The sequence below is a fragment of the Phaenicophaeus curvirostris genome, chromosome 7 (assembly GCF_032191515.1).
Source record: "Phaenicophaeus curvirostris isolate KB17595 chromosome 7, BPBGC_Pcur_1.0, whole genome shotgun sequence".
NCBI classification, from domain to species: domain Eukaryota; kingdom Metazoa; phylum Chordata; class Aves; order Cuculiformes; family Cuculidae; genus Phaenicophaeus; species Phaenicophaeus curvirostris.
In genome coordinates, this window is record NC_091398.1 from 23,210,261 (window position 1) to 23,222,180 (window position 11,920).

At 40.4% G+C, this 11,920-nt stretch overlaps 1 protein-coding gene across 5 annotated transcripts in view; it reads left to right on the forward strand.

Annotated features, from left to right (window-relative positions):
• The window catches only part of FIGN (fidgetin, microtubule severing factor), a 101,709-nt gene extending 90,922 nt beyond the window's left edge, over positions 1-10,787 (forward strand). For all 5 annotated transcript variants that reach the window (XM_069861209.1, XM_069861208.1, XM_069861210.1 and 2 more), the window contains one exon: positions 5,501-10,787. In XM_069861209.1, coding sequence (XP_069717310.1) covers positions 5,501-7,749 — 2,249 coding nt within the window. In that variant the 3' untranslated portion in view covers positions 7,750-10,787. The remainder of the gene's footprint in view (positions 1-5,500) is intronic.
• The last annotated feature ends 1,133 nt before the right edge of the window (positions 10,788-11,920 follow it).

Consider the following 11,920-nt stretch of genomic DNA (forward strand, 5'->3'; position numbering starts at 1 on the left):
TGAAGTATGAGATTTGAGGAGTCCTGGCACATTCCTAGTGAAGTGCCTATTTATGTCGATAGCAGTTTTGGTTGAGCTGGTCTCTGCATGTCCACAGGAAGCAAATATCTTGGCTAAAATCATTTTGGTCGTTGTGTAAATACTCAGTGTCTTGAATAATTGGAGACAGGGCTGAGAGTAGAAGTACAGTGAGCAGGGACAGCTTTTCGAGTATTTAAGTAAATGGGTAAGTAATCCAAAGGGATGACATTCACATTCACTTGCAATTCTAAAGGGAGGAGAGTTTGTGGTACTCAGATTTGGGATTTTGGAGTTGTTTCCTACCTTCCAACAGTGTGCTCCCATGAGTTTGTTATGAATAGTTATCAGAAGCATCTCATTTACTTGTTTGCCCCTGGTACAGTCTACATCTCTTCAACAGCACATTAAACAGTAACTCAGATCATATTTAGCCACATGCCTAAAGCTGAGAACCTGCTTGAGCTACTGATGTATACAAATGAACCTGCAGACCAGTACTAGATAGGACACTACAGAGATGAACAGGGCAGAAACAAAGAGACCACAACAGGAGAAGAATTATTTTCTTCTGCTTCAGGTATGTTGAGGAAACGGTTGGGGGCCTCTGATCTGAACTGAAACTTTGATAGCTGTTTGGGAAGGTTGATGTGCTGCCCCTGTTTCTAGCTCCTCATGCACAGCAGCTCCCTGTCATTTAGGTTTTGTTCTCCAGCATCTCTGGAAGCACAGTGCAACCTCTGCCGGTATCTTCAGCAAGCCACAGTTGCATATGATTTGATTTTAGCTTGACTGTTTTATTAGGGATGTGAATAGATGAGAGATTTACTAAAACCCCAGTGTTCTTTGTCTAAAGTAGGCTGTTGCTAACCAAGTTGGTTGGTTGAAAGGTGATTGTCATCATCTGGATTTTTCTGTGGGACACTGTAAATTGTGCTTTCACCCAGTGTGGTCCTAGCTAGTCTTTCTGGACTTCTAAATGCCTGGTTTCAACAGAATCCCTTCTATTTAAATTCAAAGGAAGAGGTAGTTATTTATTTTTATCTTCTGATAAATCCTGCAAGGAGCCGAGCAGTTTGACCTGATACTGAGAGCACCAGCTGATGAGGATTCTCTGTATGCACAAACTTAGTTGAGCTCCCAGCAGGATTAGGCCCTGCTGGACACCAAGGATGTGTAGAATCTTGCTTGTTCATTTTGCCTCAGATTACAATGTTATTTTTTCTTAACTATGGCATTCTTTCTTTTTGTTGTTTTTAATTCATAAGTCTGAGTATTTAAGTGGTTTTCTGCCTTATGGAATTATTGTGTGTGAAATTGATTAAGTATTATGTATTAGATTTTACGTTTTCAGTCAAGAGCAAAAAATTAGAAGGGAAAAAGTGTTCAAAGACTTGGTTCAAAGTAATTGAATAATGAAATTGTTGACTATAATTACTTCAAATGTGATTCAGGTAGGCTTAAATGGAAGAATTATGGAGAAGAGATGTATAGTAGAGTTGTCAGGACAAGTGAAAATAGTTACTGCTAAAAGAGGCTACACTGCCTCTTCTATACAATATATTAGATTTATCTTAAAAGCAATTCACTGGTAAGTGCATACCTGTACTTAAAGAACAGAATACTTTCCTTTTGCCTTTTATAGTCCATACCGAAACAGGTTACACAGTTCAAAAATGTCGATAGCTCAGAGGATTCCCATGTTAGCAAAGATTTTTTTTAAAAAAATACATTCAGCCTTGCATTTCTTCTGGATTTACAGGAAGTTATTAAGCAAATAGGCTATATGCAGGACTGTGGCTTATGTCAGAGTTTTAATTATGTTAAAAAAAGAATACAAGCTCTAAATATGCCTTTATTTGCCTAATTTTAGATGTTTATATCAGCATTTGGATCCCTAATAAAAGGAATGTATCAGCTCAAGCAAAAAGCAACTAACAAAATACAATTTAGAATATGGAGGGGAAGTAGCTACAAACATTAAGGAATTGAGGAGAGGTGTGTCTGCATAATTAAAGAAACTTGGGTTTTTTTCCCTCCCAAATCAGACATTTGACTTTTTCCAAACAATTATTGAACTTATAACAAATGCAGTCAAACCTAGCAAAAGTTTGCTGCTTTTTTGATTAATGTCAAATTGAGAAAACTACTCTTTGTGCCCTCTAGTCCAGACCATTCCAGTGGACTCCATGTAAATACAGAATTCTTCACTGCATACTAATGAAAAAAAATATGCTTATGGTTAACTATTAACCTATGCTTCCAAATGACACTAATGATTGTAATGTGCTGGAATAAATGCTCATGTTTCATGGGATAAGAACAGTCCTGTTCTCTTAAGCTTATCTAATCAAAGCACAATCCTGCCTTTACAGCCTTTGTTAAATGCATTGGTATTTAATATGCATCAATAAATAAACTTTCAATTATTGTGCAGTGAGCATATCCAAAGATAGCATGAAAATGTGGAAACTGCTGGTCTATCTAGCAATTATTCCAAATAAAGAACGCTGATAATGTGATTTTCCCCCCTCCTCTTATAATGGATAATTCAGATTTTCCAACATTCTTTTGCAGCCTTTTAATAAGGAAAATAAATTAATCTACACAAATAAAATTCAAAGAATTGAATTTTTTGCACCATCTAAATACACCTCTCCACCGTGACTAGAAAGTTATTTTATTTTAAAAGCCTATGATCCATTCTAAATAAAAAAAAATTGATGAAATTTTTTAAGTATTTGTGAAAAGTATTTTGAAAAGCTTGCTAAGTGAGTAGTGTATGATATATGTTTTTGTTCTCTGACCTAGTGCATTCTTTTATCTCTTTAAATTGAATAGTCTGCCTTTTACAAGGCATTAAAGCCAAAGTGCCAAAAGCATATTCATTAACTACAGTACAAGTACCAGCCCAGCCAGATTGTCTGTTCTATCCATGCCTATTTTACCTTCTTTTTCAAAAGTTTCACTGCTGCTTTAGTGCATTCTTTGGGAAGAGTCTTTCTAGTGGCATCCGTTCATTAGCGTCTAGTGAAACATCAATCTACTCAAGTTCTTTCACATCTCTGTAACAGAAGCTTTCAGTGTTTTGGTAACCTTATAAGCCAAATATCATAGAAAGTGGGTTGGTTTTGGTTGGTTGATTTGGTTGGCTTTTTTTTTTTTTTTTTAATGGGGTAATGAACTTACTATGTTACAGGAACATTAATATTATTTCTTTTTATTAAAAAAAAAGCTTGAAGTAAATCCCATGACAATAGAAGAATTTTAGATACTGATTACTTGTGATTGGCTCTTGGTGATTTGCTATTTGGATTTCCAGCTGAATTTAACAATGTGTGGTTTCTGAAAAGCTTCCGATAGTTCCTCATTAAAATTGTATTTTTTTTATACAAGCATGATTTCTATAATTTCACCCAATTTCATGATACATTTACCCCCTCTGAAGGGCACTGGTTGAAACATCAGAAACAATTAGCAAAAAAGATTGTATTAACACTAAATGAAAGAAATAAATCTGCCAAAAACTCGGTCTCAAAGCTGCATTTGTCAAAAGCACTTCTCTGAATCTACTTTTATAGGATGACTGTGTAATTGTTAACAGACATTTTTCTCAAGTGGTCAGAGTGTTTCAAAAATGAGAGAGAAAGAGAATGCTCAGGAAAAAAAATCCACAAATAATCAATGGCATGCTCACATGGACTAAGATTTGCAGTACTTGTACTAATAAAATAAAAAGGCTCAATTAGAGGTACTTTGCAGTTTTCAGGCTAAATTTAAATGATTTGGTGATTTGCAAATACATGAATCCAAAAATAAAAATGAAGAATCCAAATGCAAATGAGTGCAACTGCAATGAAATATAATTGCAAATGAATCTGTTGCTTTATTCATTTATTGTGTAATTACTGCAATCCTTCCCACCTTGTTTTCAGTATTTCTTAATCATTAAGTCGGAAGCATGACAGCAGTGCCAGCCCTGGCATGATTCTCTTTGACTAAAACCTTGTAAATTAACACAATTAGCACAGCATCATTCTGCTAATTAACTTCCAGTGTCTGGTGCAGTGGTTTTGCAAACAAGGAAGAAGAAGTCAGAAGGGAATAAACATGCCATTCTGTTACCAAACTGTGTGCTGTGTTAGGTTTAGCTCAGCGAGGCTAAGCTGGCTATGTCAGATGCCAGAGTCAGGCAATGAAGAGCTAAAGGGGTTGGGGAGAAAAACAGGAGGGGGTAGAAGCTGTCAAAATAGACTGCAGTAATTCAGAGGGGAGCTAGTGCCACAGATGCTTCATTTCGACTAGGCCTGCTCCTTATCAGGGAATCTGTGCCAGAGGGCACAAGACTGTTTGCAAAAATCACTTTTGGTAATACGAGAGAGATTAAAGAGTTCTATTTGATACAGCTGTACAAAAATAAGCAATGTGTCTACCATGCATAGGTACGAGTTGTAGTGGGTTATCTTAATGCTTGTAAATTGCTCTTACTGTGCATAGTGAATTACAGGGAGGGGGAATAATTCACATCACATTATTTGCAAGATTAATTGCTTCAAAATGACATTTGCATTTTTTTTTCTTTTATAGATAGGATTAGGGTTTTTTGTAGCCAGCTGTGGAAGCCACAGAACTTTCAGGGAGTTGGCTTAATTTCTTTTTCCTTTTCTTCGCTTTATTTTATTTTATTTTTTAAACCTTTCTTTGTACCCTGGAGGCTGCGAGGTGGGGGGGAGGGTAGAGAGAGCAAGCAGGAGACCAACAGACAAGTCATGCTTGTTTTTTTTTCCAGAGCCTCAACAACAGAACTGAGAGGCAGAAAGGAGCCAGTTGTAATTCATACCGAGTTGTAGGCTTTGTGTGATGAAAGCGACGGAGTGCTGCCTGGGAGATTGCTTTGCTGCACTCCACGAAGCAGATTTGAAACTGTCATGGACCACTTTAGATGAGAGTTGGATTATGGAATGACCTGCTATGTCTGTGTCATATTGTTCTGCGCAGGGTGCATTATACTGTGCTAACTAGGTGTTCAGTACCAAATAAGAGAGGTATCCTAGATGTGATCTGTCAGCTGTGTCTCATATTTTTATATCGGTTAAAATATAAATCTGGAACAATGATGAGATAAGACAGAGCAGTTGGATGCCTTCTATGTTAACAATAGATCTGCACTCAGAGTACTTAAAATGTGCTGAGTCTTATTTAATTACTTTGAGAAAATTGTCATTTTCTATGTTTTTTTGAAACCAACAAAAAACCCCTATTGAATCAACATAAAATGTGGCTGTGTGTATGTGCCCACGGTAAACCAGGCAGTTTTTACTGCTTCATAAGGGCATTGAATTTTCTTTCCTTAAGGTATTATGTTAAGTACAGTATTCTAGAGAGCTAAGGAAGTTCGCAGGCAGCACATTTGAGAAGTCGGTTGAAAGCATCTGAAAACAGCCAAACTCGCTGTTAACTTTGTTTTTTCCTGCTGCCCTAGGCTTGAAGATGCAGTGGACGCCGGAGCATGCCCAGTGGCCAGAACAGCACTTTGATATCACTTCAACTACTCGGTCCCCTGCCCACAAGGTGGAAGCCTACCGAGGCCACCTGCAGCGCACCTACCAGTATGCCTGGGCCAACGATGACATCTCAGCTCTGACCGCCTCCAATCTTCTGAAAAAGTACGCAGAAAAATACTCTGGTATTTTGGAAGGCCCGTCTGAGCGGCCCATTCTCAGCAATTACTCTGAAGCTCCCTCGGGGCTGGTGAATGGCCGGAAGAATGAAAGTGAGCCCTGGCAGCCATCACTGAACTCGGAGAGTGTGTATCCCATGAACTGCGTCCCAGATGTTATCACTGCCAGCAAAGCTGGAGTAAGTGCAGCCCTCCCTCCCACAGATGTCTCGGCCAGCATCGGGAGCTCTCCAGGGGTGGCCAGCAACCTGGCTGAACCCAGTTATTCCAGCAGCACCTGTGGAAGTCACACCGTTCCCAGTCTTCATTCAGGGCTCCCATCTCAGGAATATGCCGCAGGATACAATGGCTCATACTTGCATACCAGTTACAGTGGCCAGCCAGCACCTGCACTTCCATCCCCTCATCCATCCCCTCTGCATAGCTCGGGACTTTTGCAGCCACCACCGCCACCACCGCCACCAGCCCTCGTCCCTGGCTACAACGGGACCTCTAACCTCTCCAGTTACAGCTACCCTTCTGCCAGTTATCCGCCTCAAACCGCTGTTGGCCCTGGGTACAGCCCTGGGGGTGCCCCACCGCCCTCAGCCTACCTGCCTTCAGGAATCCCTGCTCCAACCCCTCTGCCCCCAACCACCGTCCCCAGCTATTCCTACCAGGGCCATGGTCTGACACCTATTGCTCCATCTGCTCTGACAAACAGTTCAGCCAGCTCTCTCAAAAGGAAAGCTTTCTACATGGCAGGGCAAGGAGAAATGGACTCCAGTTATGGAAATTACAGCTATGGCCAACAGAGATCTACACAGAGTCCCATGTATCGAATGCCCGACAACAGCATTTCAAATGCAAACAGGGGGAATGGTTTTGACAGAAGTGCTGAAACATCATCCTTAGCATTTAAGCCAACAAAGCAGCTAATGTCCTCTGAACAGCAAAGGAAATTCAGCAGCCAGTCCAGTAGGGCTCTAACACCCCCATCCTATAGTACTGCTAAAAACTCGCTGGGTTCGAGATCAAGTGACTCATTTGGGAAGTATTCCTCCCCAGTAATGAATGAGCACAGTGACGACCACAGGCAGCTCCTCCCTCACCCAATGCAAGGCCCGGGACTTCGTGCAGCTACCTCATCCAACCACTCTGTGGACGAGCAACTGAAGAATACTGACACACACCTCATTGACATTGTTACCAATGAGATTATAAACCAAGGACCTCCTGTGGACTGGAGCGACATCGCTGGCCTAGATCTAGTTAAGGCCGTCATTAAGGAGGAGGTTTTATGGCCAGTATTGAGGTCAGATGCATTCAATGGACTTACTGCTCTACCTCGGAGCATCCTTTTATTTGGACCTCGGGGAACAGGCAAAACGTTAATGGGCAGATGTATAGCTAGTCAGCTGGGGGCCACATTTTTCAAAATCAGTGGCTCTGGCCTTGTCACAAAGTGGTTAGGGGAAGGAGAAAAAATTGTCCATGCCTCCTTCCTTGTGGCAAGGTGTCGCCAACCCTCAGTGATTTTTGTTAGTGACATTGATATGCTCCTTTCCTCTCAAGTGAGTGAAGAACACAGTCCAGTAAGTCGGATGAGAACCGAGTTCCTTATGCAGCTGGACACTGTACTGACTTCTGCTGAGGACCAAATAGTAGTAATTTGCGCCACAAGTAAACCAGAAGAAATTGATGAATCTCTTCGAAGGTACTTCATGAAACGACTTTTAATTCCACTTCCTGACAGCACAGCGAGGCACCAGATAATAGTACAACTGCTCTCACAGCACAATTACTGTCTCAATGACAAGGAGGTTGCACTGCTTGTCCAGCGCACAGAAGGCTTTTCTGGACTAGATGTGGCTCACTTGTGTCAGGAAGCTGTGGTGGGTCCACTCCACGCCATGCCAGCCACAGACCTTTCAGCCATTATGCCCAGCCAGTTGAGGCCAGTTACATATCAAGACTTTGAAAATGCTTTCTGCAAGATACAGCCTAGCATATCTCAAAAAGAGCTTGATACATATGTTGAATGGAACAAAATGTTTGGTTGCAGTCAGTGATACTACTTAAAAAAAAGAAATATAATGAATGTTGGCACACACAGAACCTGCTACATAGGGTAGAGAACCCTTTTCAGTAGTGTTAAAATTGCAGAGGGTACTGGGAAGACTACAGTTTACCTTGCCTCTAAAGAGCCAGGGTAGACTTGAAGGAAAAGTGCATCAAACAAGAGCTGCTGATCTGAAAAAGCCACACATGACAGAAAGCGCGTGTTGATGCTCAGTTCTGTTCAAGCTAGACAATACTCACCAAGGAGCAAGGTGCAAGTGGGTTGATTTCAGAAGGACATGAACCCTGTGTGTTGATTCCATTCTGCTGTTCTTGAGATTTAGTTGCTGTCAAGTGCCTGAAGTGGTGCTTTATTTTTTGTTTGCCTCACAATTACATTGGTGGCATGTGCTAATATAAAGAGCTTTAACTTCAAACATTATTGGACTAAAGAGATGAACGGTTGTGTTGCGACAGAGAACCAGATTTTTGCTATTCTAAGAGCAACAGTATTCCTCAATCCTGTCTGTTCTGCGGTGTTAAACTAAGAACAGGTAAAACAGGGTAATGGTAATCTGGACCTTAATTTCTGCAGTTCATTTCTTTTAATGTTCTGTCTGCAAAAACTCAGGAAAGTGATTGTGATTTGTACAGTACCTCAAAGGAATGTGTTGAAAGCACTATGTACTGCTGAGAGTTATAGGCTAGGCTTCAATGTTACTTTATATTAAATATGTATGTTTACCTCAACAATTGGAAAATAGCAAGGAAAATTATGTTGAATGTATCCAGGAAAAAAACTAAAGCGTGATATGACTGAAGCTTTACAGTTTTTAAAAATAGAAACAGAAGGATTTCCCAGTGTTCAGAAATGGTTCTCTTGCCAATTTGTCAGATCAAACCAGAGCAGAATGATTTTTCTTGTGGGTAAACTGTGAGAGTTTTCAGCATATTGCTCCTTGATAATTACGTGATACAGTCTTTAGAAGGTGCATAGATGAGAAAAGAGCCACTTAATCGGTTTACGTTAGCATCCAAAAAAGTCAAGCGTAAGATTTGGTAGGACTCCAAGAAGCAAATTACCTTAAGCTGTGACTGCTGGCCTTTGTTGTGCAGCTCTAGTCGTAGTTTTGAGGTTATTTTGGTGAAGTTGTAGGGAGTGGGATCAGTGTAGGTCACTGGCAGAGCTATGGGTTGCAGAGCTGTTTATAGCAACGCAGTGGACTGTGACCAAACAAACAGTACTAATAACAAAGCAAAACTGAACCCTCAAAGTACATTAATTTCCCTTCCCAAACTATAAAGTTGAGTTTTTGTTGTGTGTGTACGGCTCCATTGTCCTTACTGCGGTCTTCATTTAGCATCCATTAGAAATCTTCCAGGCTAGAGTGTGCCCACCATTATTCCTACCTCAGTTTTGTTACATTTCTCTTGGAAAGCAAAATAAGAAATAGGACAAAAAACAACACCAACACAAAAGTCAGATTATGTTAGGAATGTGAACCTGCTAAACAAGTTTCGGAGAGCCGCTTTTTTTTCCCCTGAAGTCAAGTTTTTCTCTGTGTTAGTGCTCTTTACCCCCTTTTCCTCCCCCAAATACGCATACTCTGTTGTCTTCCTTCTGGAAAGACTAACTGGCATGTGTGGCATTTTGCTCAGTTCTCCCCCTGCCCCCTTTCTTTTTATCCTTTAATGCTTTCCATACTACTCTTTTGGTGACAGCTGACTGATGTTGGGTAATGTCTCTGAGCAGGAACAGTGCATGTTGCAGCTGCCCAAAGCCTCTGCCATCACATGAGCAAAACAGCCTTGCTTTTTTGAATGTATTTTTCGTTTGTTTACTTTAAAGAGACAGTAACAAAACTGTTGCAAAGCACTGGCATTTAATGTTTCTGTTAAGTAATGTACATTCAAAACCATTAAATAAATGCACTGAAAAGCCCCAAGAAGAGAGATACCAATCTGTTACTAGATCATATTTGTCTTCTCAAAAACTGTACAAACCTTGTTCAATTTGTTAAATCAATGGAGACATTTAGCATTCAGAAAGCTAATGAGGGATTTTGTGATATTACTGAAAATTTATGATTCTTTATTATTGCTTTTCTTTTATTTTTCTTTTAATATAAATATATATATTTAGATAGAACATGCTAAAAACAGAGCAAATAAACCAAAATCTAATTTAAGATGGATTCCTGGCAAACCCTTTGTCTATCTAAAACTTTGTTTTAAGCATAAAAATACCATTTTAAAAACAGTGCCTTTCATTAAGGATATAGAAAGACTTAAGTACATCACCTGCTTTTCTTTTTTTTTTTTTCATATTTTTGTTTTCCTTTTCCTTTCAACAGCAATTAGTCTGTGGTCCTTGTTATGACCCAGTCTTTCTGCTTCCTCAAACTTCCACAGGCTGCTTCATCACCCTGGTCATTCCACCATCCTCATATCTGGGAGATCCTGATGTCCCCGTTAGCTGTAGGTTCATGGTGATCACACTGGCAAGTACGCTATTGCAGATCGCTGACCCAATTTCTGTCTTAGACATTACCTTTCATATCTGCCATTGAGCTGTGCTCATTTGAACATTTCAGGCAAGTTTTGATAAACCAACTCTTCTTAACTGTTTCTCCTAACCATACTCTTAGCAGATATTTTTTGCAGCTGGTAAAATAAAAGGTAGCCACTAGTGTGGATTTTTTCTCTCTTTATATCCAGTAGCAAAACCAAAAGCAAACAGAATTGTATGTGGTCCTTTTGGCTTTCAGCTTTAAATCATTCTCTTTAAAAAGTCACTCTGGGAAGTGGATTTTTCAAATGTTAACCAAAGTGAGAAGCAGGCAGAAACTGAGATGGTGTGAAAATGCAGGTTCCACACATGCGCACACACGCACTCACACTCACGCTTGTCCTCTCTAGGGATTGATTCATCTTTGGGGCAGCAGAAGTAGAAAACTGCACCCCTATCGCAGCAGCTGCAAGGAGACAAAGACAGCTAGAATGTTACCCGAGTCTTTCCTTACCAGCAGCTGTCCTTGGCATTGCTTGGACTCGGCGGGGAGGGGTTGTCCTTGTTGAATTTGGTGATACCTTGGCCAGGTAGTGTTAACAGGAGATGCCTCAGCCCTTCTCCAAGTGGATTCTGCCAGTCCTTTGGTGGAATTTCCTCCAGTTTGGCAGGGATGAGTTGACTGAACCCCCTGCCATGTCCTCTCCTTCTTATTGCTTTCCTCCCTTCTCCCACAGTCAGCCCCTGTTTTCCCCCAGAGAGCAAGTTTTGGCATGCTGTTGGTCCTTCTCGCCTCTCAGCAACCTTGTCAAGGAGTGTCCAGAAAGGGCTGAAGCACAATCCTGAACTTAGGCAGGTCGCAAAAGTTAGGATCGTTAGAAGAGGGACAAAATATGTTCTAATGCTGTCCTCAGGATGAAATATTTGCTGATCTTTGACATTTCCATGGTATAAAGCAGTTTGCTGTCTTTTACCACTGGGTAAAGCTGGGTGCTGCTGCCACAGAAATACCCAACTGGTTACCTGAGGCTTCCTGGCTGCTGGCACAGCCCTGAATTTTAACCTGAAATGGTTAAAGAGCATCTGCTATGCCAGCCTATCACTGCAGATGCTTTACATCGTATTTTTATGTGTGGATCCCATTCTGCATCGGTTCATTTTCTTCCTTGTACCTTCAGTAACAATTCCTACAGCAACAAAAATAAAATAAATTGGAGGAATATTTCTTCAAGCTGAAGGATCAATATCAATTCAAGGAGGAGTTCATAATGACCTTATGTGAGGCAGAAATGGAAATTCTCTATACTTCTGACATGTTTCTCTCCAAAATATTTAGAACATTAGTGACAGTATAGAAAAGTTTGCTGACTGAGCTGATCAATGGAATGTGAAGGCAGTTTACTTTAAGGCTATTTACTTTCACACGGATTATTTGTCTATTAGTCAGTTTGTATTCTACTCAAATGCAGATAGATGGGCGAGATGTTTTCTTGAGCATTACAAACCTACCAAGGGGAAAATCAACCATCTGACTAAAATACATAGACCAAACACCATCTGGGTGTCTTTACCAGCTATTTGGAGGCTGTGCTCTGTAAAATCGTACAAGGTCATATTTAGGTGGTTTTTTCATAGGATATTTATTTAGGGGATCGTCTAGTCAAAAAGATGCA